We start from the raw sequence: 25,509 nt of genomic DNA on the forward strand, positions 1-25,509 counted from the left end.
TGTGTGCGTGCGTGTATGTGCGTGTGTGTGTGTGTGTGTGTGTGTGTGTGTGTGTGTGTGTGTGTGTGTGTGTGTGTGTGTGTGTGTGTGTGTGTGTGTGTGTGTGAGTACGCGCGCGCGAGGCCTGCTTGACTGGCAGGTTAAAAACGTACAGTTTTTTATATTTATGTTATAATCGCCACCATTGACCGTTGGACCTGCTTTGGCCATTGTGCCATCCTTTTCATTAAAGTTCATTATCTGCTTACGCAAAGTGCCAAATTTAATTTTCGGAGTTGGACGCACGCTTTGACTACCACGTTTTGACGCCATATACTGGAGTACCAGCGGCTGCCACTTAACCAGATATTGATAATTTCGCTAAAATCGAGGAGACAAGACAAGAAAGCAGCCAAAAAGGAGCCAAGTAGCCAAGATGATTTTTCTGCCGCCACCGGCCTAGAAAAGTAGCCAAACCTGGCAACCTTGGTCTCCACCTCGCGTCTCGGTCCATCTAGCCCCGATGACAGAATGGCCGGTTCTCCACGTGGCCTTTGAACGTTTCATACAGCCAAACTGTCGCGATAATTCGCGATATTTCTCTGGGAACATAACCGTGCAGTGGCACAGGCCGAGAAAAGGCTTGCGCTGAAAACGCGTCCTCCTCACTCTGTGGTTTATTACTGGACGAGAGCTGAGATCTTCGAAAGATTTCAGACTGCTCGTAATACGAGCGCATACTAAGCGTGACTGCACGAGTTCCTGAGGACTAGGAAGGGATTTCAGAAAAAACAGGGTGCTTCTAATGTTTTCCCGATGCTTCTTTTTTGTGCTTTTGTTTTTTCTAGCCTGCGAATCAGAAATAAATAACCGAAACAGTGCGCGAAAATATAAGAGAGCCCAATTTCACGACATGAGTAAGTGCATTGGATTAGGTGCTATCAAAAGACTAAGGGTACACAGTAGGCAAGCGAGGTTAAACAAGGCAGCGGTTATCGCACAGCCGCCCAGGCATAGTGCCGACTGGCTGTCTGGAAACCGCGGCTTTTCTGGCGCAAAGGGCAAGCACGGCGTCGTACAACTATCGGCACCTGCTTGCATGTTGCCTTTTACAGCACATAGCCGCTGCGTTTATTTTTCCAGCTTGTCAGCCGCACTCAGGGTTTTCGCTGCGAACTCTCCGTAGACGATGGCACACTTCTTTCTCCCATCCCACGGAAAAAGCGCCCCCCGTAAACCTTGTGTAAGACACGACGCGACGCCCGTACGCGCCAGTACGATCCCGTACGAAACCATTGCAAACTCGCGAGACTGATTGTGGCCTTGTTCGACTCTCGCTGTTCCTTCGGCTCCCCTTCACTATTTTCTCTGTCCTGTTGCTATACCAGCGCGGTATGCAGCTGGAACACTAACGCCCGGTTATCTTGGCTCCGTGCAGGTGTTTTCAGCTCTTGTGCTCCCGCCAACATCGACTCTACACGTTGGCTTTCGCTCGCTTACTTAACCGGCAGCATTGTTTTGCCAGCGTGTCAGTCATTGTCATCTTGGCAGTCGACGTAGTCGCTTCTTTGTCGCCAAACCTTCCTCGCCTCATTCCTGGCCGTCCGCTTTGCTGCCGAGTGCTCGTGGCTGCACAGCTAGACACCTTTGTTCGACTGAACTCGTGGCCTGATAGTTTTATTTTGTTTTCCCGTGATGACACCACCCTTTCTTTTTGTAAACTTCGAGAGGGACAATCGAAAGTGAGCGCGGAATAAATAAAACATACCTTGACCTCGATTTGAACACGAGTACTTTTACCTCACGCGATGATCGCTTGAAACGGCACCGCGACTGTGTGACTGAGTTGGGGGCGACGCGTACTCGACCCTGTCCTGCTTTATCGCTTGTGCGAAAATTCACCTGCACGGTCGTGCAGCAACAGCAGCGCAGGAGGTCACCAAACTACTGGTACGAAAATTGTCTGGGTCGAAACTCCATGCGTGTGTAACGCGGACGTAAAGAGTAGCTTTTGTGTAAACTGATACAGGCCCACTACTCTCTTAAGCCCGAGAAGCGAGTTACATGCGTCTTCGTCTTGTGATCTACCTGCACGGCATGCAGCGATGAGCTTTAAAGGGACACTAAAGGCAGATATTAAGTCGACGTTGATTGTAGAAATAGCGGTCCAGAAACCTCGTAGTGCTACTTTTATGCCAAGGAAGTGCTTATTTTGAAATAAAATCAAGTTTTAGTGGTCCGCATCCCGTTAGCGCACTTCAAATCACCCGCCTGAAATCCGACTTTCATACGTCACTGCTGCCGTGCCCAACGTTGCCCGCCTTTACTGCGCGGCCGCCGACACTAGTAGCAGCAGAGCGAAAGTAGCGGGACCCACAGCAGCAACAACGGCCATCGAAGCCATCGAAGCTTGCCGCAATCGCCGCGATGCATGTGGACGGAGAACTTGACGAAAGAGACATTGGCTCGCGACGCTGGCCTCCAATTCAGCGACTTGAGCCCCGAAGAACGCGGTATGCTGCTGAGGGCTCGTAGTGCCGGCGTCGTTGCATGCGACATTTTGTCTAACTTTCTGTCAGAGCGTCATTCATGATTGCGCAAAACACACGCGCAAGTACGCGATCCCGAAACTACCACTGAGACGCGACCGCGTGAGCAAAGCAAAGCGCCGGGCGAAGCGCAGTTCGGCGAAAACGGAACCTTTGAACCACGCGCGCCGTTCCTCATGGCAACGCCACAGCGGTTTTTTTTTTTTTTCCATGGATCAAACGGAAGCGAACAAACAGCATTTTATTACGTCTTTTGATGCACGGGAGGTTCTTTTTTATTGCTGCTAGTTTGATTACTAGTGATTTATTGTAGGCAGACTCTCATACGTCATCGGGATCACTTCGAAAATGTCCCACTCGTGGCGCTCATCATGTGATACATTTAGCTTAATTTCTCGGTAAGTAGGGCACTGCTGTCGATAATATTGCCGTTTTAAAAGTTGTCATACATTGAGCTTTCATTCTGACATAAATTGTTATTTGCCTTTAGTGTCCCTTTAAATGCGTCTTTATGCCCACACAACGATACAACTGACCGCCCGTCGGCAGGTCCCTCTGTCACGTAAGATGATCGCCGCTACAAATTATAGGAGCAACATTCTCGCTCCGGTTTTAACGCGGCCTCCATGCTCCGAAGGCGAGTGTCTTAACCACTAGGCCATCACCCTTTTCTTTTTATTGCGATAGCAATTATATGGACAGTCTCGGCTGAATGTTGCCGTCGCCGTCATGCACCGTATATGTATAAGTATGTATATATATAAAAAAGCCCCAAAGAAAAATAATTCAGAAAAATGCTTCCGAAGCGCGGAATCGAACCAGGGACCTCTTGCTCCGCAGCGAGTGGCGCTAACCGCTACGCCACGAAACGCAGCTCCTCCACGTAGCTAACGGCGAGCGTTATATACACACCCTTTACCGTTGGACGGACTCGGAGACGGCCGGCGCTTATAAGCGTTTCTTCATTACCAGCGAGATGGCGCTAGGAGCACGACGGGCGTAGAGTCACTGTATATGCCACCTTTAGGTAGCAGAGTAGCGCATAGGTCCGGCTAGCAACCACAGCTATGCGGTGAAGTCGCACTTCGTTTTTGCAGGCGACATGCCTACCGTGTGGCCGATTAACCTGTCTGGCGTTGCAGCGCGCCGAAATGGTTCCTTCAATCTCCTGCACGTCGTAAACATACTTGACGTTGACGAGCTTGTTGCGTTTACGCAGATTGCTTGGCCTGAAGAACTCAGCCACGCCAGAAACTGGCCGAGATCCAAAGCGCAGCACAACCGATAGCGGCGGCTCCATTGCGCATCTGAGCTTAGTGCTGCATGCGGCCGCCTGTCTGACTACTCGAAACCAAAGAACTTGTCGTAGGGGGCGCTTTTTAGCACCGTTTTCGCAGCGCCGCCTGGGCAGCCAGTCAGGCCTATAAACATTGGCTGTCGATGGCTAGTGTTAATTCAGTTCGCTGCAGCGGCGGCGTCAAGAAATAAAAAAATTGACCCAAGCGGCAGCTTCTCCGCAATGCATGGTTGCTAGCGGCGTTGGAAGACAGATGCGCAACTCTGCTACATAAAGGTAGCATGTACAGTAACTCTAGACGGGCGTAGAGTTACGCCTAATAGCCTGCTGCAATGGAATTCTTCCTGCCGATTCCATGAGGGGGTTCAGCCCCTGATTGTGTAATATTTGCCTACCCACCTCCGTGCGAGATGCCCTTGAAGAGCTTATTGAGGCTCACAAAATTGCACAGCAGTGCGCTTGCCATAGAACAGCGTTCCATACGCTGACGAGTGCTAGAGAAGATGAAAGACGCCATGCCAATGCAACCAAAAACAACCTTCTATAGGGAAGGATACTACCTACAATAAAGCTCTACGCGTACGAATAACTTAGACAACTGCCAAAGGAGATTCAGCATGGATGTTTTCTTCTCACATGAGTGAAGCTCGGGACCTTTCTTGTTTCAGTCAGTGAAGTTTGTTGGTGTTCGAAATTCACATGTCGGTGGAGCTGTTACCAAATGAGACGCCAAATCATCAAGAGTCATGTTCACTGACACACTACCTTGAGCGACGAGGCCATGAACAGTAGCTCCGGCGATATGGGCAATCGTCTCCAGTAGGCTCGGAGTTGTAGTGTCTCCCTGCAGCTCCACGTACATCTGGCCCTCTGCTTGCAAACCCACGATCAGAGGTCGCTCCTGGCGGCGAGTGAAGCCAAACTTTATTTGCAGGTTCCTGACCTCCACTACGCCAAAGCAGCAATGCGTCTTGTGTGTAGACGCATTGCTGCTTACTGTTCTTGCGCTTGAAACCAGATTGCGTGTACGTCCATAGGGGGCCTCGACTAAGGTCGAAGTGTGGCCCAAGTGGCGGCTGTACGTGTTATATATATCTCGAGTTCATAGTGGATACCGTGCGTTTATTTAAACGGGACAAGCTAAAGCAAGGAACTTGCAATCAGTTCGAGTTCATCGTGTGGCTTATTGAGCGACGAAAAGGCCTATAGGCTTAATGAAGACTCTGAATTGAAGCTTTTATGAGCTGACATATTCCGGTGGCGGCGGCATAGTTCGCGAGAAACCCGGCGCCGGCAAGTGTGCAGCCGTACACGTATGAGGCCCTCGAAGGTGCGCCGGTCACATGCGCAATTTGTGTGCGCCGTTCTCCAGTAACCGATGATGCTCTCTCTGTGGTGGGCTTCTCGGCGACACAGCCGTTTCTGATATGGAAATCTGATGTTTTATCGAGGCCACTTGTCATTGCAGGTTTCCACATTCCATTGTTGCCTTTTTTTTATTGTTGCATTTCATTGTTTGACGCACGACCGTCGGTGTTGCCTGTACCAGCAGAAGTGTTGCGCTGCTGCGCTGTGGGTGAAGGTCCCATTCCCGACATGCAGGAAGAAAACACTTAGGAGGGGAGCATAGGACAGGCACGCACGCCAAGCTTCGCTTTCTTGCTAGTGGAAGGGCTCCTAATTCTTTATCATTTTCGTTTCACTAAATTGCTATCCCTTGCACAGTCGACCGTGAAGTGCGGTTTTTCTCAATAAATAAATCACGGGACCACCGTTTGCACAGCGATACAAGCTCGTGTCATTGGAAGTGTGTTAGACTGGGCTGCAGCTGATGCATTACAGAACGGAATTAAACGGCGTTTAAGACTCGGCGAAGTGAAGACGACAGACGTGGCGTTGTCTGCTCGATTTCATTCGCAATCATTCGGCTTCGAAGTTCCCATTCAAGGCTTGATCGGCTGCAGTTTAGTTTTCTTACGTCTCGGTGATGTCGTTTTAAATTGTGCTTGTACGTTTCGTTGATATACGACGTAGTTACGAAAGTGTGGCCCGAATGTGCTCCGCGATGGCACATTCGGGCGCCGTGAAAGAATTGTTATTCAAACGATCCAACTTTCCTGATTGCTCGCAACGTCGCTCATTGGCGCATCAGGCGTAGACGTGCTATAGCAGTCGCGCTTATTCTGATAACGTATTCCAACTCCACGGAAAGCAGCTTAGCAAAAAAAAAGAAAATCCGAATTAATTGTTTCGAAAACTTGACGATGTAAACGCGGTGTGATACAAATTTTGGCCATTCGAATTACAAAAGACTGCGAGTCGTTGGCAGATGTCCTTTACCCGGCGCGTCTGATAAACCGCACGGCTCTGTTCGCGGCCGGAGTTCGGCCACTGCGAAGGCGGGACCTTTCATGCCGGGCAAGGAAGAATGAGTGAGTGTCGTTACCAAGCGACTATTCCGGCAAGTGCGCAGCAGCAACGAAACGAGCTCGATCGCCGCTTGATAAGCATGGTCGCTTGTCCACGTCAAGTAATGCGAGGGAAACAATGACGTCATACTAAGCGTTATTGAAGTGCGCGACAGTTACGCTCCATTTTGGTTCTGGCACACGATATTAGCCCGACTTTCTCACTCACGAGAAAGTAGCAGTATGAGACTTTTTGCAAACCTTGAAACGGGTATGGGTTCCCCGTATGAAGGAAGGGCTTCCATTACCGCACCATATTTGATTAGTCTATTGTTAGTATTACTGTTCTGATTCGACTTTGACCCACTTTATGGGTTTGCTGCTGCTGTGAATGAAGAAATTCCACAAAAAGTACGCAAATATTTTTTTTCTGTAATTCATAAGCTTTTATGATACATATGTTATGAAAACAACCTGTTTAGCCTGAGCCTTATTTTTGTATTCCTGGTTTATTTTGTTTGTGGGGGTGGTAAGAACTTTATTGAGAAGTCCACAAATTTGTGGCCTGGGCCTAGGCCGCCACCGAGGAGGACCGGAGTCTTCTCGCCGCCTCACGGGCTTCCTGGATGGCCCACAGTTGATCTTGGACATTTGAGCTTCGCAACGCGGCTGTCCACCGCGCCGCAGCTTCATCTGGGGAGACCGCATTTTCTCTAGCCATGCGACCTCACATTCCCAGAGAATGTGTCTAAGAGATTCCTGAGCCCAGCCGCATAGTTCGCAGTCATCGTCTGAATAGATGTCCGGATAATACCCTCCTGAGAGGAACGAGGTCGGAGAGGTTTGTAACTGCCTCCAGTCTACCACATATGTGCGCCCGTGACATTGGTGTCTTGACGTTAACAAACTCACCGGTATTTAATCGTAGTGCAGCTCGCTTGTTACAAGATAATTCAAGCATTCGGTTTGGTGACGTTTCGGGGCGCATCCTTCTTTTTCCTTTCTTTTTTTTTCGTTTATCTATCCTGACTGTACCAGCTGATTGCGTAGTATTGGTTGGCGTTAGTCATACATTTGTCTCTTTCACGGCTGTGCAGTACTAGGCTGTTGTGTGCTTCACTGATGTCGATATTGAATTTCTTCTGCCGTGCAGGCGCGCTGTTCGCAGCTGCAGCAGCAGAAGGACCGCATGGAGATGGAGGCCATGGAGAGCCGCATGCTGCGCTCCGCCGACCTCAACGGCGAGGTCTCGGACGAGGACGACGCCGCGGCCGCCGGTGAGTGCTCCATGTCGCATTGGCGCTGTCTCCGAGGCGTGAGATGTGAGCGGTGAAAAACACGGATATGTATATACGGCAGCGGCTGAACCCTTCCGCGTTCCGCGTCGAGACGGTATGCTGGAAAGCCACCGTCTCCGCATAACCCGAACTGTAGCCTGCTGTCGTATGATGGCGCATCTGTTTCGTTCTGTTCGCCTCTACAGCGTAACGCCGTGCGCGAAGTGGCCGCGTATACTTCAGCAACAAAAGCGGCGCCATATACAGTGTGCACACACAGCCGCGTTTTGACGCCTGTTGGAGCCGCTTGTCGGCTTTCGACGAGCTCGCTCGCGTTAATTTGTCGAGGAGCGGGGTTCACGTCTGTTAGCACCGACACGGCGTGTGATACCCGAAGGTTGGGTTGCGTGTGCGTTCGCGTGCCCCAGGTTGCCGTTACGCTGGGGAATGCGTGGCAACTCGGGGCTGGGGTGTTCCAAGTCGGGAACCACTTTCGTAACCTATGCACGTTAACGCCGTCGTCGGCAGCGGTAGTCTACGAAGCCAGCTGGCAAAAGCCGCCTCGTCGCCCGGCTGCCGATTGACGGCCGCTCTTTCGTCAACGACGACGTGGGGCCCTTGTCTTCTCTGATGGTTTACACATGCCGCCACGGTCGTGCCCGTTCGTGCTATGCTTCGTCGGCACCTTTTCTCGCGCGCTTTAACGCTTTCCGGCTGTAAACCACAGAAGATTTGTCACTTTGTGCATACCGTGGGCACCGCTATTTTGTTGTGGTTCGTGTACATTTTTCCCGTGTCGTTGATAAATGCGCCCGTGCGGAGGAAGTGCTCGCCGTGTTCTGTTGGGAAGGTCGCCGCTTCAGCTTTGCGTCCTTGCTGGGTCGCGTGCTGTGGCCGACGCCCGCGTCAAAGCTCTGCGGCTTCAACTCGGGACAGATTTACGAGATCGGCGAACTGGCGCTCGTCCAGCGCAAAGTGTCGGCGATCGCCGGCGCCGAACGAACGTCACGTTTATGTAGGTCGCCGATGCCTAAAGAACGTCACGTTTATGTAAGCTTTCAATACCGATCGATCTCGAGGTGCGTCTGCAGCCCGCGATATGCCATGCACAGAAAATCGCGGGCAACCCTCTTGTTCAAATTGGTCAAGCAACAATTATCGAAAAAAGTTCTGTTGGGCCTTCACCTCATCCTCATTTATCAGCATAATATTATCAAAGCTGTAAGCAAATTTTTGCACGAGACTTAACTGGAACAAAAGACTGTAAGCAGTCTTTGGGTATGTTCAGGCTTTTGTTTCGCCATCACCTTCATCCTCAACACCTTCTTTCTCTCTCCTCTCTTTTCCACCCTCTCCAACGCTGAGTCAGGACATTGCGTCAGGCCGACCTCTCAGTTTTTCCACCATAGTAAATCTTTCTCTCTCTCCCCCGTTTCAATATATTTCCTACGTAAATATTGGAGTATAGTGAAAGCGGTAGAAGAAGAAGAACGTTATGGCCCCAACTCTACGGCTCCACTCGTCGGACATAACCAAACAATCTGAGCTTGAGAGCTGTGCCTCCCACAGCTCCGTGTTAATTTTGTTGCCTAGGAATATCTCTGCATCCTTGGGCGTCTTATTACACCCCCGCGAGGTAATTCATTTCCGTAACTCATTTTCACTCACTCTGCACATTGTTGTAGCAGCGATCACATTGAACATGTTCACGTTCGAAACCGCAAGCGATAGTGTCGCGCACGATAGTGTGACAAACGATATCCACCCTGGGGTATTATTGGGCACGAGCCTACACGAAGTCTTGGGTTTCAGGGACAACATTTGAAAGGTAAACACCTCCGTCATAGAAATAAGTTAACAGAAAAATAGACAGAAAGGACAAAAATAGTGGGGAAAATAAGGTCATTCTTTCGCTGGTGGTGGCTGTGAACTTACGGTCTTTTCTTCCTCTATATTAAAGGGGCCCTGCAACACCTTTCTGAGTTATATTGGAATAGTCTCATTATTTACGAATGACTCTTCACGAGTCATATGCCGCAAAAATTTTTCGAATCCGTCAAGTCTAAGTGGGGTTACCAAATTATAGAAATTACGTTCCGCGCAGCTTTCTCCCTCTGCTCAACGTCGCCAGCGCGCGGAAAGCTGCGCGGGGCGTGGACGGAGGGAGCGCGGAGGTACGAGGAGGTGCCCAAGAGTTACGTCAGCGCCGGCGGAATTTTTTTCTTCATTTTTTTCTCGCTGTCGTCAGGGCGCAACCACGTGGTCTGTGGCGCCACTTCCGGTCGGCTTGCGTGGTGCTCGTCGAGCGGAGCCCGTCGCACCGTGTATCGCGCGTGCTTGAAAACTGCGAGTCAGTTTGGTAATGTTGGGTGTGCACCTCGAACTGCCGTAGTGTTTTCATCGCTCTACCAACCATGGACGCAAACCTGCGTGCGTGTTTGGAACGAATGACAGCTGAGATGGGTTTCGATCCACACTCCGATACACCGCCTCGTCGCACTGCTCGCGCTTGAATCGTATTCAACACGGCAAAGCTGCGTGCACCCTTCTCCCAGTAGGGGTACTGGATTGACAGCATTTAAGCCGGTGGGTGGGCACTTCGATGCTGTTTGCTCTTTGAATGCGGGCGCACAGCGAGTGCGGGCTGAAAACAAAGAACTAAAGACTAGAAGAAAGGATCGTGGGGCATCGGGCCGGCGCGGACCCATCCCCCGGCTGTCTGCAGCTACCGTGAAAATGCGAGTCTGCTTGGTTGCTGTGTCGCGGTTTCTCGGGAACCTGAGACTACGGGGAGGATACGCCGAGGTACGGCTCTATGACATACTGAACAGACAGCGAACGGGACTCTCACCGTACAGCGAACACGGGTATCCTAAACTAGCCGGCGCCGGCATTGTTATCTGAGAAATGCTGCACCCTTGCCTCGGTCGGTCGTGAGAACGTGCCGACGATGCAGTTTCCAGCTGACGAGGCAACACTCGAACGGCTGCCACTCTCAACGGCAACCGGCGATGGTCAAAAGCACAGAAATATTTCGGCACTGCGCGTGGTGAAGAAAACGCAACCACGCAACTACGAGCAGACGAGCTGTCGGTGAGACTGGAAGTGCTAATAATAATGTTTGTTCAGTGTTTTAACGGCATAACACAATATAAACATACATATTATCTACTTATTCAACTCAAAATTAACAACGAAGGTAATAATGAGGGTGTTATCGTGATTATAACATCAGCCAATGGTGGAACTGCCGACAATCGCGTCATATATTGCGGACTAATACATCATTTGTCGAGAGAAGAGGGAGCGATTTTCAGCTGACTTTGAGAATTTATTGTAAATTCCAGGCCGCGGCGCTTCGCTATAATATTTGGCTCGCGTGTTCTCGCGAGCCTCGACTACCGATTGGCAGCGCTTTTTGACCCTGCTCAAAAAGTGTTGCAGGGCCCCTTTAAGTTTCTATTTAATTGAAGTAGACAAAGCATTAAGACTTAAAACAAAGAAAACGTGTTTTCTTTTTAGATGCGGAGCAGCTTATGGCGAGGGCTTTGTCCGTCCCTCCCTCGTTCTTGCCCACGGCGTCCACCCCCCACTGCGCATGCGCGCCCCCTTTCTCTCCTCTAGAAAACCTCTACTCTACGGAGCGGCGCGCGCGTCCCCTCCCCTTCTCTTTCCTCTCCTACGCTCCCGCCCTCTCCTCTTGGAATCCTCTACTCTAAGGAGCGGCGCGCGTCCCCTCCCCCTCTATTTCCACTCCTACGCTCCCCCCTCTCTCTCTACTCTAGGAGTCCTCTCCTCCACGGAGCGGCGCGCGCGTCCCCTCCCCCTCTCTCTCCTCTAGGAATCCTCTACTCTACGGAGCGGCGCGTGCTTCCCCTCCGCTTCTCTCTCCTCTCCTACGCTCCCGCCCTCTCCTCTAGGAATCCTCTACTCTAAGGAGCGGCGCGCGCGTCCCCTCCCCCTCCTCTAGGAGTCCTCTACTCTGCGGTGCGGCGTGCGCGTCCCGTCCCCGTCTCTCTCCTCTAGGAATCCTCTACTCTAAGGAGCGGCGCGCGTCCCCTCCCCCTCTATCTCCTCTCCTACGCTCCCCCTTCTCTCTCCTTTAGGAGTCCTCTACTCCACGGAGCGGCGCGCGCGTCCCCTCCCCCTCTCTCTCCCGTCCTACGCTCCCTCTCTCTCCTCTAGGAATCGTCCACTCTGCGGTGCGGCGCGCGCGTCTCCTCCCCCTCTCTCTCCTCTAGGAATCCTCTACTCTGCGGTGTGGCGCGCGTCCCCCCCCCCTCTCTCTCCACTCCTATGCTCCCCCCTCTCTCTCCTCTAGGAATCCTCTACTCTACGGCGCGGCGCGCACGACAGGTGGTGCGACAGCTGCATACTCCGCTGGGGGCGGCACGGTAGTTCCCCGGTATAAAATGACGGAGCGCGCTCGCCTCATTCTCCTGCGCAACGCCGCGATGAGCACCAGCGTCAACGCCGCCGCTAAGTGTCAGAGTTAGCGCCAGCAAAAGCGCATGCGTCAGCGCCGGTGTCAACGTCAGTGCTGACACTGGCGCTGACACTGACTCCCCGCTGCTTTGCATCCACACATGTTTCTCTTTAGCGGGAGATGGTGTAATTTTAACGCGATAGTGTTAAAGAGCTCGTACCGCAGAAATTCCGCCGTCGGTGTCGGCACCGTTGGTTGTGAGCGAAAAATCATCATCTTGTCCGTGACCGAAAAATTGAAAAAGCTGCAAATAAAATAACAAAAATGTTGGATCCGAGTGAGAATCGAACCCGGGCCGTCTGCGTGGCAGGCAGGTGTTCTACCACACAGCCACGCCTCTGCTTGGAGCTGCATTGAAAGTAACTTTCATGCTTCCCAAAATTACGTGTCCTGTATACAGGTGTCACAATACGAGATGTAATATCGCAGTAATATTGCGTGGTATAAGCGTACATTGCCATCGGGCGTCACACCACGTCAATATCATAACGACTTGGTGGTTTAAAGACAGCCACCCATTACAAAAGACACACACATTACTGCGCGTATTCAATTAAGACCACGTAGTGGGTGCATGTCAACTTCGAAAAAGTTTCTGGTTTAAAGCATGCTACCCATTACATAAGACACACGCCTTAGTGCGCGCATTCTGTTGAACATTCGTAGTGTTCGAAGTGCGCACTAGGGGCAGGATATCGCTATCGCGTTCAACTCTTAAAGGCGAACCTTAAGCGTCCCCCAATTTTTTTTCTTCGTGCGTGGTGGCGCACAGGTCACCGCCCCGTTATAAAGGGGACTCTCATAGCATCCATCCTTCAGTCCGTGTTCGCGCTGATGGCGCTGTGCAGCGCTTGTGTGTGCGGTAGTTGCTGCTACAAAAGCGGCTGTCTGCCTAAACCAGGACATGCGATAATGTTAAATCTATCTATGCAAACGAATGGTCTCGTCCTATTCCAAAGCAAAACCGAGCTATCGCTCGACAAACTTCGTTTAACCACTTTCAACCACGGCGAATTTTTCTCCGCTGCAGGCGAAGCATTGATGGTTGTAGTAATGTAATGTTCGTAGTATATGTAACCTGCTGTTTGAATCAATGCTCATTGTTTCATAAGCCTCTCGGATATTGTGGTAAAGAACCATGAAAAAATACACGTACATGGTCGCGTGCACATAGGCAAACGTAAATATGTACAGTGAAATGGGGATTTTTCGGACATGCGCAAAAATTCGGACGCTTTCACAGCACCACCACAAGCCCCATAGTAAAATTTCGGACGCTGAAACGATTTGGCGTACGATTTTTCGGGCTTTCTGCTCAAATTGCTGGTTCGAAACGGCATTAATTGAAGCCACCACCGCTGCCGCGTCGATCATCTCACAGGCTCGAACCAGCGAGTCCACCCGTCTGCGGTAGGGTTACCAACTCTTCAATGAACGAAGTCGGGACGGGAAAGGGGGGGAGGGGGCGATGTACACTAACATAGAAAGGTAGCGGAGTTAGTTTTCTTTATTGCGGTATCTTCCAGACACATCCGTGGTTTCCTTATAGTTGTGGCCTCCTGAAAGGTACTTCACCTGTTTACGTGCTGCTCGCAACACTTCCTCTTGCTGGAGAATGTACTCGTAAAAATGCTCGCACTCCACGCGAAAGTTCAGCTAGAGTGCATAAAGCCCCTCGCAGCCACCGCAACATTGCTTCGTTCGTGCGATTCTTGTGAACTTCGTGTCACGTTGCGTGACTCGCGTTGTTGCGCGTGCCATGGATCACGTAAAAAATTCTAATCAGACGATCCGGAACAAATCCGGGGCATGTAGTCCCGTCATGGACGTAGTGGGACTCATGACGCTGTATGAAAAGTCGGGACAGTACCGAAAAATCCGGGACTGTTGGTAACCCTAGTCTGCGGCCGTGGCGGATTCCGAAAGTTAGCTTTACCGCGATGCCAAGTGTTATAGGGTTAGGTATGCTGAGAATCTGAAGGGGCCACTGTCACGGCGCAGTGCGGCGATGCCTTTACGGATAAGCACTGCAAATGCACGGAGGCGTGATGGTGGCAGGTGGAAACCGCGCCATACAATTTAATCAGACTTACACGTTACAGAAAATAAGTAACCGATTACAGTACAATTACTTTCTTTAAAGTGCAGTTGATTACAGTGGTCAATTACAGCCCCAGATAAGTAACTGAGCAATTACAGAAGTGTAATCAATTACTTTTGTGCTACTTTCCTTGAAAATTTTATTGCCGTAACACAATAACACAAGTTTACTCAAACTACAATGAACTACTGTGGCTTGCGTGGTAGAGGGAAGGCTGGAGGCTTACGTGAAGGCTTACTGTGGCTTTGGCCGCTTTGTAGGCCAGCAATCAGCATTGTTTGTGACTGTTGGTGATATAAAAACGCAGATGTTCAGCTTGAAGCAACAAAGACGGCAGATATTTTCTGGCCTGGACAAGCAGAAAAGTTTGATTTAAGGACATTTGTGCAGTGGAGCAGTTTGAATCAGGCGGCTTTAAAATATGTTGAAAACTTATCAGGCCAACCAAAAACTTAAATTTTGTTTGAATGTATCGAATGTTTCAATGATCAGAGTTTGCTAGTGTCCCTGTTTATTGGTGTTGAAGAGCTTGTACCACCAGTTCCCCAGAGCCACGTGTATTTTGTAGCACTTCTGATGCTAACCAGGAGATTTCTTGGCATTCCTTTGCACTATGAGGGATCGTTTGTATATATTTTAAAGTATGCCTTTGAGAAGCGTGCCTTGTTATCGCTGAGCAGAGAAGGCGCAACGCTTTTCTAAGTAGTCATGAAATGGCTTCACTAAAGTAGCTTATTGCCTCATGAATCAATCTGCACAAAAATTTTAGAATCCGACTAGTACGAGCGAAGTTGCAAAGATTTGTCGCACGCTGTAATTGCTTGCTCTCATCTCTCAGCCCGATGAAAGCGCTGGAAGCTAAGCAGGGAGGGATGGCACAGGGGAAGAAGGTGCGTCACGCGCACCTCGTGACCTTGAGCACTTTTTTTTTCTTCGAACGCGCGGTGTACTGTATCGCGCACGCAGGCAAGTGGCGGTCTCTCGCGGTGGCCGCAGTAACTACAGAGCGCACCAGGTTCAAATCAGCCAATGGCGTGGAACTTGAGTCAGCGACATGGTGATTTTGAGTAAATACAGTCAAACCTCGTTACAACGAACACCACATTAACGAACATCTCAAATTAACGAACTTTTAAGAAAGCCCGTGCCGACTGCTTATAGTTTCAATGTAAAAATATTTCACTACTACGAATTTCAGAATAACGAACATTTCAGAATAACGATCGTTATTTAATTCCCGTGCAACCTTAACAACACTTCTGCTTATAGATCCTCGAACTACGTACTACGAACTTATATCCCGAAATGCGAGGATTCTTAGATTTCAGTATATCGGTCATGGCAGTCGGAGCTGTAAGGTAGCAGACGACGCAGCGCGAAGAGCGGACGCCCTCCCGCTAAAACCTGAGATGGCACGGGAGGAGAAAGACGCGGGCGGAGAACATTTTTTTTTTCCCCTTCGTTGCGGAGGCGACAACGCATCAGGTTTTGTAAAGGCCCAACCGCATGCATAGCACGCGACTTTCGAGCGAAGGCGACTGCGACAAACGGGCTCCGTCGCGCTGCTCGATTGAAAACTATTGCGCGCGCGCAGGCAAATTACGAAAAAGAATTACAGAGTAGATGAATGACAACATGCCAAATTTATTATTGTCTTGTTTGAGATAAAGATGCCATAAAAGCGTTTCGTGACTTCCTTTTTTCGCAATCTTATGTTTAACCGCGGCAGTAATACTATCTGCTGTGATCCCATGGGGCGCCCGGAAGCGTATGCTGCCTACGCTACGTCGCACTTTGCAAACTGCGTTATGTTGGGGTTAGTCCACGAGGCGCATCTCGACAACGTTTCCTCTTGCCGTCATAGAACGTTTAAGAAAAGCCGCAGCACCTCACATCGTTGCTTCGCAGGGAGAAGGGCTACCTCACACGACGACGATGTTGACATTGCAGCAAGCTACCACCGAAACATCAAAACGAACCGTCGATCATAATTAACGACAAAATACGGCCGCTGCCTCGCTCTCCGCGTGAGATGGGGCTGTAAAGAAGGTAGTCTATAACTTGCATTCCTTGAAGTACGCGCCGATTGGAAGCATCACGAGCAAATTACAACCGAAGCGAGGGTCAGAGATGCTGCCATGTTGTCGGATATCGTCATGCTCACTTCTGGGCGACAAGCGATGTTTTCTGGCTTTCCAGAAACGTGGGGTGCTATCGCGGAACGATTCTATTTCAGATTCCAATGCCTTTCGTGCTCTTCGCGCTTGGCCAGTGGTCAGAACGACGGTCCGTCCGCGTTATCAGCGCGATCAGCCAGCCGTGTGGAATCGGAAATAGCATCGTTTCGCGATTGCACCCCTGCGACAAGCGACGGCGATGGATGGCCCTCCGCGACAGCAAATCCTGTCGGCCGTCGCTCAAAACTCGCGTGCATGCAGTTGGGCCTTATAGGATTGCAGCGATGACATGGACGACGATGTCACGGTAGCACCCGAAGATCGCGACGAGTCCGTGTCGGCCACAGATGCGTTGGACTACTTGAGGAAACTCCGCACATTCATAGAAAAAAGCGGAACAGCGACCGAAGCGGCGCATAAAAATGCGGACGGTCTAGAATCGTTCGTGACGCAGAGTTTGTGCTGCACCCGTCAAAAAACGATCATGGACTATTTCAAATAAACGTGCCTTGTCTGACGTTCACGTGTGCATTGTTGTGAGAAACGAGTTCAAGGACGTACCGTTGCAAAGGTAGGACGTTTGCGTTACTGAAATTCTATTGTTATGGTAAATTTTTGGGCTTTCACTATAACGACCTTTCAGAATAACGAACATTTTTCCGCGGTCCCCTGAAGTTCGTTATACCGAGATTTCACTGTAGCATCATTTGTCAAGAGAAGAGGAAGCGATTTTTAGCTGACTTTGAGAATATATTGTAAATCCCAGGCCGCGTGCTGTGCTCTAATGTTAGACTCGTGTGTTGTGAGGAGCCTGGACTACTGATCGGCAGCATTTTCTGACCATGCTGAAAAAGTGTTGCAGGGCCCCTTTAAGGTTCAGGGAAAGATGGAATCTTGAAGCGATTAGAAATCCTTGGAACACGAAGTGTCGCTGGAGCCAATGTTTCGACAAGCGGTCTTGTCTTCTTCAAGGTTTGCCTTAAAGAAGACAGGTCCACCTGTCAAAACAGCTCGAGCAACACCTCTCGATCCAAAAAGAGTTTTCATTGTACCTCTTCTTGTGCCTGTCATTCGAGACGTATACATTCCTTCCTGAATGTACTCCTCCCCTCTGTGCAGGGTCTATCTACAAGCAGAAGTATGAGCGTGCGCTGCGCGAGGCCGAGATGAACAAGCGCCAGCTAAGCCAGCAACACGAGGACGACCTGGAGAAGCAGATGATGGCAAGGAAAGCCACCGAGAAGAGGCTGAGCGAGGCCCTGGCTGACCTGGACGAAGGACGCCAGACGGTGAACCAGTGGAAGCGCAAGGCACAGAAGCTCAGCGCCGAACTGCAGGACCTCAAGCTGTTAGTCGAGGAGCACATGGCACGCAATGCCGAGCTTGAGAAGAAGCAAAGAAAGTGCGTACTGTAATACAAACTGGCATGGTGATTCTTACTCGCTTGATTTGTAGAGGTAGTTATGTGAATTGGAGGCAAATTGCACTACAAGAAAAGTCGTGTCAGAAAAAGAAGAGAATGGATGTAGAGGTACTGTAAGCAGCAGCCAATCACGTGACCATTAATAACAAACTTGTAACAAAAACACACACCCAACCATTCCTCCTCTGGTGGGAGGAAGCATCACTGTTTGCTACTGAGGATGCTAGCACGTGTCTTCCAAATAGCTGTGTTGCACACATTCGGACTACTACTCTAGTAATCTGTCTCTTACTGTTCTTGGCCGACACGTCAATAATGTGAAGAGAGTGCATGCGAGTTGTCTAACAGCACTAGGTTTCTTGTGATGAGCTGATGGCATATAGTGGGATCTTAGCTTGCGTTTATGAAGCGAGCACACATTTAGTACGTATATTGCCGATTATAAGTCGACCCCCCAACTTGCAACCCCTTCTAGGGGAAAAAAGAAGTTGACTCCGAACACAGCCTCATGCTGCGGCCATAGCTCACCAATAAGTTTTTCAGAAGAGGGAGTGATGCAAAGAAACATTTATTTGCCCATGAAACATTGCTTATGACTCGTCGTCGCTTGAGAGAAAGACGCAGTCACGGTCATCGCCATCGTGTGGGCCACTGCTGCTGCTCGCCGTCGGAACAGGTGCCGGTGGTACTGAGATGCCGCACGTGGAAAACGCCGCGCGGACCATGTCGGTTGGCAGTCCATACCAGGCATCGTTGACCCGAAAGGAACGGCGTGTAGCAGCGCACGCGAAAATCTTAGTCCTTTATTTTCTCCATGCTCTTACGCACTTTTCCGACACATCAAACTTCCACCCTGCTTCAACGTTGCTTTCCGACTCTGCGTAGAGGATCGCTTGCCTCTTGAAAGCAGCGCTGTACCATTGCTGGCGTAGCGGTGGCATCTTGGCGTCTGTTTGGCAGCGTCGCAAATCGCGCACACCACTGCTCGCAAGCGAAGCGAAATGCAGAAATGGCGAACAGGCGTGAGTGCAAAAAGACTCGAAGACACTTGTGGGCGCATGTGACTGGTCATGTGGTTTAGTTCCCCACGAAGTGTTGCCAGCCCACACGGCGCTGCCAGCTTTTCTCTGGAACGCCGATGGTTTGTCAACGAATCGTTTCTATTGTATGAAAATAAAACTGCTGGGCACATCGCAAGATAAATTCCTCTTTATTCATAGAGCATCGTTCGCCCTCTATCAAAGGTTTGAAATGCTGCTTTCGAGACAGTGTTTCCTAAGCAGTTCGCATTAATGCCACGCAGCGGTGATTTTTAAACACGCTCCGTAGTTTCGCCTCGCGTGGTTTCGCTATAGTTTCGCGATCCTCGTGGCAGATCGCAAAAATGTGCGGCTCCGGAAGCAGTGCGCGCGCGTTGGGAGATAGCTGTTGCCGCGACTACGCTGCCTCTGCGGCTGATGTTATCGATGCATCGAATAGCAGGAAATCCGAGGACGACGACCTTTTGTCGGACCCCACAGATAAGTCGACTTTACGATTCCGCGTATAGGTCGACCCCCGAACTTTGGAAGGTCATTTTATGAAAGAAAAACTTCGCCTTATAATCGGCAATATACGGTAGTAGCAAGCATAGTATATCAGTAGATTTTAAATATGTTAATGCCGCACTTAAGTATTTTCAGCGCAGGGATGGTCTTACCATCTTGCCTTAGTCACTGCACCCTGCCATATGTAATGTTCGTGGTTCATTTTTTGTTTCTCTTGTGAGCTTTGTGACGCATGCTCTGAATACGTTGTTTAACATTTGATGAATTGTTCCATGTAAAGCAATCGTTATTGTTATCGTACAAAAATAAATGCGCACATTATTTTCCTCCCTCTAGGTTTGACAGTGAGCTGGGCCAGGCATCGGACGGCCTGAAGCAAGAGCGCCAGCAGCGCGAGAAGCTACAGCGTGAGCGGGACCTGCTGTGTGCAGAGAAGCAGGCACTGGAACAACAGCTCATCTGCTGCCGCACCGAGCTCGACGCACAGCACGACCGTGTCAACTCGCTGCGCCGAGAACTCGACGAGCTCAGCTTCAGCACACACGCAGAGGAAGAGGTAAATGCGCGATGCTTTGTAGTTGTTTATTGTCGACGCACTTGAGACGAATTCTCACTGTAGCTGTGAAGTTATGTACAAATTCTACCTGCCTGTATGCATTGAAAGGCTGAGGGAAAGCATAAATGATTGAGTCTGTGAAGATGGTGACGTGATGCGCCCAGTGTGTTAAGGTCATGTGATAAAGCACATGCAAAACCTGGGGTGTTCAGGAAGAGGGATATGAGTGGGGTTGGGCTTGCTTTTCACACGTTTGAGCGCATACACAAACCTATGTGTCCTATCTTTGAAATAATTTGCGCTGGTGCAAAGTGCTGGCAAGGTGAGATAGATGTTGGCTCGGTGTGTGCCGTCTCTCTTAGTTCCTTTTGTTGGAGGCCATGCAGTCTTGAGTTTCATTCACGTGTTGAAGCAGAGGTGACTTGAACTGTTTGCTTAACTCCATTTGCACTGTTCATCACACAAGTGTTCTTAAGGCTCATCTTTGTTTAGTGTATGACATCCATTCATGTCTGACCTTGAGCAAATAACCTCGTGCTTTTTAATTTAACCCTTTGTGCAACAGCAGGACACATACGTCCCACTTTTCCGTCTGCAGAAAAAATTTTCTCCCACATCACCCGTTGCAATTAGCGCATCGCTAAGTCACTCATATCTTACCTAAGTCTTCGTAATCCCAAGGAAAATTCTTTTACCATGCTTTCAAAGGGCGGAAGTAGTGTTTCAATGGCGTTGAATTTTGATGAATATTTGATTATAGCTTCTAAATTTTTCTCTTCTTCAGGTAGAAAATACATGCCAATCAAAATGCCGGATAATTTCCTCTCTTTCTGGTCTTTCAGAGAGGCCATTTGAGCTTCCAGTCATCACATGTTTTTGTAAATTTGCGCAATAACTGGACCGATAAATGCATCGAAACACAATCCCCTGCAAAATTGCCACGCTCATCCCAAAGCGTAATTGCGGATATTAGTGCTTGGAAATATTTTTCTTGACATCATATACCTCTTGAAAAGTAGGCACGTATTCGGGGAGGACAGCCGTGCTCGACGATTGTAACAGCCAAAGCAAGGACAGGCAAATGGACAAAAAATGGTTGGTGCGTGCGGTGAAATAAGCTTTACAGGAACAGACCACAGTGCTATGAAGGCTCACAAGAGGTGCAGGTGGTGTTCTACTGCTGGAAATGAGGTCAGCACAACTTGAGAAGTGATACGCTGTGCCACTTGCTTCGGCCTTTTCATCCCAAATACCCGTTGATGCAATCGCGCGATGGTGGCTTTGCGAGACAGTGGGACAATGTTTTCCCAGTTTTTGAAAATGCTCTCATGAATCAGTGGGACATATACATCCCACTTTTTTTCAGTCAACTACTGACTTGATTTTGATGAAATTTCTTTTATACTACTTCTTTGTAGTTTATATCAATATACCACAGCCGGTTTTTATATCACCTTGTCGAAAATATAGGCAAACCCACAAGGGGTTAACTGGTGAGCAAACGTTCACTACAATATACAGGGTGCCCGGGCTATCTTTAGCCAGAGTATAAAATATGCTGACACAATCAGTGACGACACGACCAAATGCATATTGCTGATTGTTGCCTGGATTACGTTACACTATTTTTTGTGTTCTGATTGATTGCTTAATTAGGCCACCTTAATTAACTAACTTTGGAAGCAACGAAGCTGGGCAAAATATTACAATGAGAAAGTTGCAGATCGGTTCTAGCTGTAGATCGGTTTGCAAAACATCCGATAAGACAGTTTCCAACATTCCATCCATTATTATTAGTGTTTTTCTAATTACTACAGATGCCCGCAAAATACAAAAAATACCACGTGACATGCCCGCTTGCGCGCCTCTGCGCGCCGTGATTCTAGTGCTCCCTAACATTCCGTGTACAAACGATATGGTTTTCTCCCGCCGGCTCATGACAGCGATAAGTAGAAGCGGGCAGCAGTTATCACCTGTGTTGCCGCTAGCAAAACGGGTTAGCCACACGGCCACCACCATCGTTGCTGCCCTGTTGACGCAGCATAACCAGGCAAATGCTGTGGTCGTTTGCATGTGGAACGTTAGGGAGCACTAGAATCATCGCACGCACTGGCGCACAGGTGGGCAAGTCACGTGGTGTTTTTTTGTATTTCGCGGGCATCTGTAGTAAGCAGAAAAACACTAATACTTAATAGATAGAAAGTAAGAAACTTTCTAATCGGACGTTTTGGAAACCGATCTACAGCTTTCTCATTGGAAACTTTTGCCCAGGATCGTTGCTTCAAAAGCTAGTTAATTAAAGTGACCTAATTAAGCAATTAAATAGATCACAAAAAATAGCCCAACTTCCTCAAGGCAATAGTCAGCAACATGCATTTGGTTGTGTCGTCATTGAGTGCGTTGGCATATTTTTAAACTCTGGCTAAAGATAGCTGGGGCACCTGTATATGACTGATAAAACATTCCTGTAGGTATCAATAATGCTCATTTCTGGCAGGAGTGAGCATTCTTTTTCTTTTCTTGCTTTATACTAAACAGTTATTTGCTCAAACCCATTGCTTCATAATGGGTCTTTGCAGTGAAGCAGTGTTTCGGAAGGTGCTGCATGAAAGGCTTGCTACAGGAATGCGAATGGGCTGTTTTCTATTTTCTGGTGTAGAAGTTTGCTGTAATTAGAAAAGTTTGTCTCATTCATTAGTACTTTCGGTGTGTTATAACTTGTTTCTGTAATACATACCTTTAAAAAGTTGGTTTGTCGGTAATTATCTGTGTACACGGTATGAGGTACATTATACACTGCAGGATTACCCTTCTCTGATGACAAGAATATGCAGCTAAAGTAAGTGCCAATATCTGTGAGATGCGCATCCCAAAGACATTCCCACTGAATCAAGCAGGCTGTCTGCTCACAGTTGTGAGTGATTCCTGTCTTTTTGATGTGACTTGTGCAGGTAGCGAAGCTGAAGCGTGCCAAGCAGGAGCTGGAGCGCAAGAGCCGGGACCAGGAGGAGGAGCTAGAGGATCTGGCCACCCAGGTGACCATGCTGGAGCAGTCCAAGCTGCGGCTCGAGATGGCCCTGGAGAAGGCCCGACAGGAGCACCGGCGCGAGCTGTCGCAGCGGGACGAGGAGGCCGACGAGGCACGCGCTGCCGCCACCAAAAAGGTGAGCATCATGGTAGGGCGAGCAGTGGCGCTGCTGTGGATGTCTCACGACTTTCTGCTGAACCGAAACCACGTACAAGTTTATTTTCTAAGCACTGTACATAATTGCACCGTGAATGTGCCGAGAGCGACAAGATTTTTCTGGTACGAAGGTATAATTACTAGGGGTATGCGAATATTCAAAATTTCGAGTATTTTTCGAACAGCGTTTGCTATTTGATTCGATTCGCACTGGAATATTACTATTCGAACTATTCGACCTTCACAAAAACAAATACAGTCAACGTCAGATTGAAAGTGACCCCTTCAGATTTTCAATATCCTTCACCTCATTACACTCTGTATTGCAGCAAAGCTGCTTTTCAAGCTTCGTTACGGTCAACCTTTGCCAAGACACAGTCAACATCCGATTGGAAGTGGTCCCTAGATTTTCAATATGCTTCACCTCATCACACCCTGGTACTGTGGCAAAGCTGCCTTTCAAGCTCTACTACGGTTGCTAATGTATTAACTTAAGAAAACACTGGTTCCAACATGGAGATGAAAGATGTGGCAGAGGTGGGGGCTCAATTAATGCTGTTTCGGACCTGAAATTTTGGCAAGAAGTCCAAAAAATCGGACGCCGAAGCTTTTTAGCATCCAAAATTTCAGATGTTCTTATATATCGACGTCTACGAGGCAGATTTGGAACTCTGGACTTGAAGGGAGCACACCCTTGTCCGCCACATCAGTTGGGCTTCCACAGAAGTTGAGAGAGGAGGAGAGGCTGAGGAAATGGCATCTTTGCCTATCACATGTAAAGTGTTGTCGGCAACACTTTGGTTGCACCAAATCATGTACATAAATAGAATTCGGCCTCTACGTTGCCTCATTCTTGATAAGAAAACTATGAAACACTACCCCGCCAGTTCTTCATCAACCTAGTGAAAAGAAACACTTTCATGTTGCTATCTCATAAGAATATGCTTAGGAATCCTGTCTAACTGCAATTCCGCTTCGAAGTATTCGAAAAATATTCTAGAAATATTCAAGAAATATTCGAAAAATATTCGATTCGATTTGCACTCACACTTCAATATTCGAATTCGCTTCACACCCAAAGTTTGGTATTTGCACAGCCCTAATAATTACTTAGAAATGTTGTCATGCCACGGTGTAGTGTGATAGATCGCACACAGGCAGGCCATGACTGAATTGACGAAATCTGGTTTGTTGACAGAGGTTGGGTGCACATTCATCGACATTGCTATAATCACTATGCGCTGCATTTATACAAAGCAACTGTTCTGATGCACTCATATTCGCTTTTCTTTCTGGTACCTGCACATGTTTCTGGTAGTACCTGCATGAGGCAGAGGGAGAGGGAAGGGTAACTCTGCATAAGCAATTTGTCCAGAATTGCTCTGGTTTAAGCTGTCACATTGGCAGGCTTGGAACAGAAACCAGTCACATTTTGCTGTTGCTGCTGTGAGCTATATTTATTTACTTTTTTTTCTCACCCCGCAGCTGCGCAACATGGAGGCCCTGCTGGAGTCCGAGCAGGAGGAGCGGCAGTGCCTGCAGCGGCAACGCCAGGAGCTTGAGCGGCGGCTGGCCGAGCTGAGCGAGCGACCGCCGCCCCGTGACCCCCAGGTGGAGAGACGCCTGCGGAGGGACCTGCGTCGCACACGAGCGCTCCTACAGGACGCACAAGTCATGCTGGACTCTGCACGCAATGGACAAGCGGCACGCTCCATGCTCAGGCAACTCAAAAACCAGGTACCCGACTCTTTCTCATCGTCATTGCTCTGGCCTGTATCCACCTATGCATGTGCTTTTTTCAAAATCTTTTTCATCTCCCCTTGCCTTATTATAGGGGGCCAAATGTACTCTTATTTGTTGGTTATCCTCTCCACTTATTGCATATAATCTTGAGACACTCATTGTGCTGGCTTACTCAGCTTGTGTTGAACATAATTGTGACATTAAGTTATACTTGAGGGAAGACAGGGAGACGAACCATAGTTTGTTCGATTTTCTACCCTACACATGGGTAAAGGGGCTGGCCTATGAAAGTTGGACTGCAGATACGACATTACAGCCACAGCACACATCTGGCTGGGCTCTCGAGTTTGACGAGTTAATGTTGTCTTATGACACACGACAATAACTTAGGAAGTGTCTAAAATGTGATTTGAAAAGATAAGTGAAACATATAAAGGAACAGTTTAAATGTTATTTGAATGTACTGCACTTGTTCTAGTGCAAGACTGCAAAATCTTGTAGGAGGAAAGCGTACTACAGCTTTCTTGTATCTTTATCTCCTTTTTTGTGAATAATGACCATGATAACTTGCATCAGATATAATGAGAATAGCCATCTATTACTTAAAAAAAACGGTGGTCCAGAAAAAATGACAGGTCCCCAACAATATGATTTGAACTGATGTACTTGCGTCGGCTAGCTTGATGCTTGCAGACACAAAGTACTGTGTGAGCATATTATGTATTTCTATGCAGCCGTGGCAAAGAAATACAGATGCATCACTATGCGTATGCTATCTGCAA

At 48.8% G+C, this 25,509-nt stretch overlaps 1 protein-coding gene across 2 annotated transcripts in view; it reads left to right on the top strand.

Moving 5' to 3' along the window:
• LOC119390908 (unconventional myosin-XVIIIa) overlaps nucleotides 1–25,509 on the top strand; it is a 257,327-nt gene that overhangs the window by 213,526 nt on the left and 18,292 nt on the right. For both annotated transcript variants that reach the window (XM_037658613.2, XM_037658614.2), the window contains exons 22-26: nucleotides 7,387–7,510; nucleotides 17,394–17,676; nucleotides 19,581–19,800; nucleotides 22,752–22,964; nucleotides 24,470–24,721. In XM_037658613.2, the coding sequence (XP_037514541.1) occupies nucleotides 7,387–7,510; nucleotides 17,394–17,676; nucleotides 19,581–19,800; nucleotides 22,752–22,964; nucleotides 24,470–24,721 (1,092 nt within the window). The remainder of the gene's footprint in view (nucleotides 1–7,386; nucleotides 7,511–17,393; nucleotides 17,677–19,580; nucleotides 19,801–22,751; nucleotides 22,965–24,469; nucleotides 24,722–25,509) is intronic.

Source organism: Rhipicephalus sanguineus, chromosome 4 (assembly GCF_013339695.2).
Source record: "Rhipicephalus sanguineus isolate Rsan-2018 chromosome 4, BIME_Rsan_1.4, whole genome shotgun sequence".
NCBI lineage: Eukaryota > Metazoa > Arthropoda > Arachnida > Ixodida > Ixodidae > Rhipicephalus > Rhipicephalus sanguineus.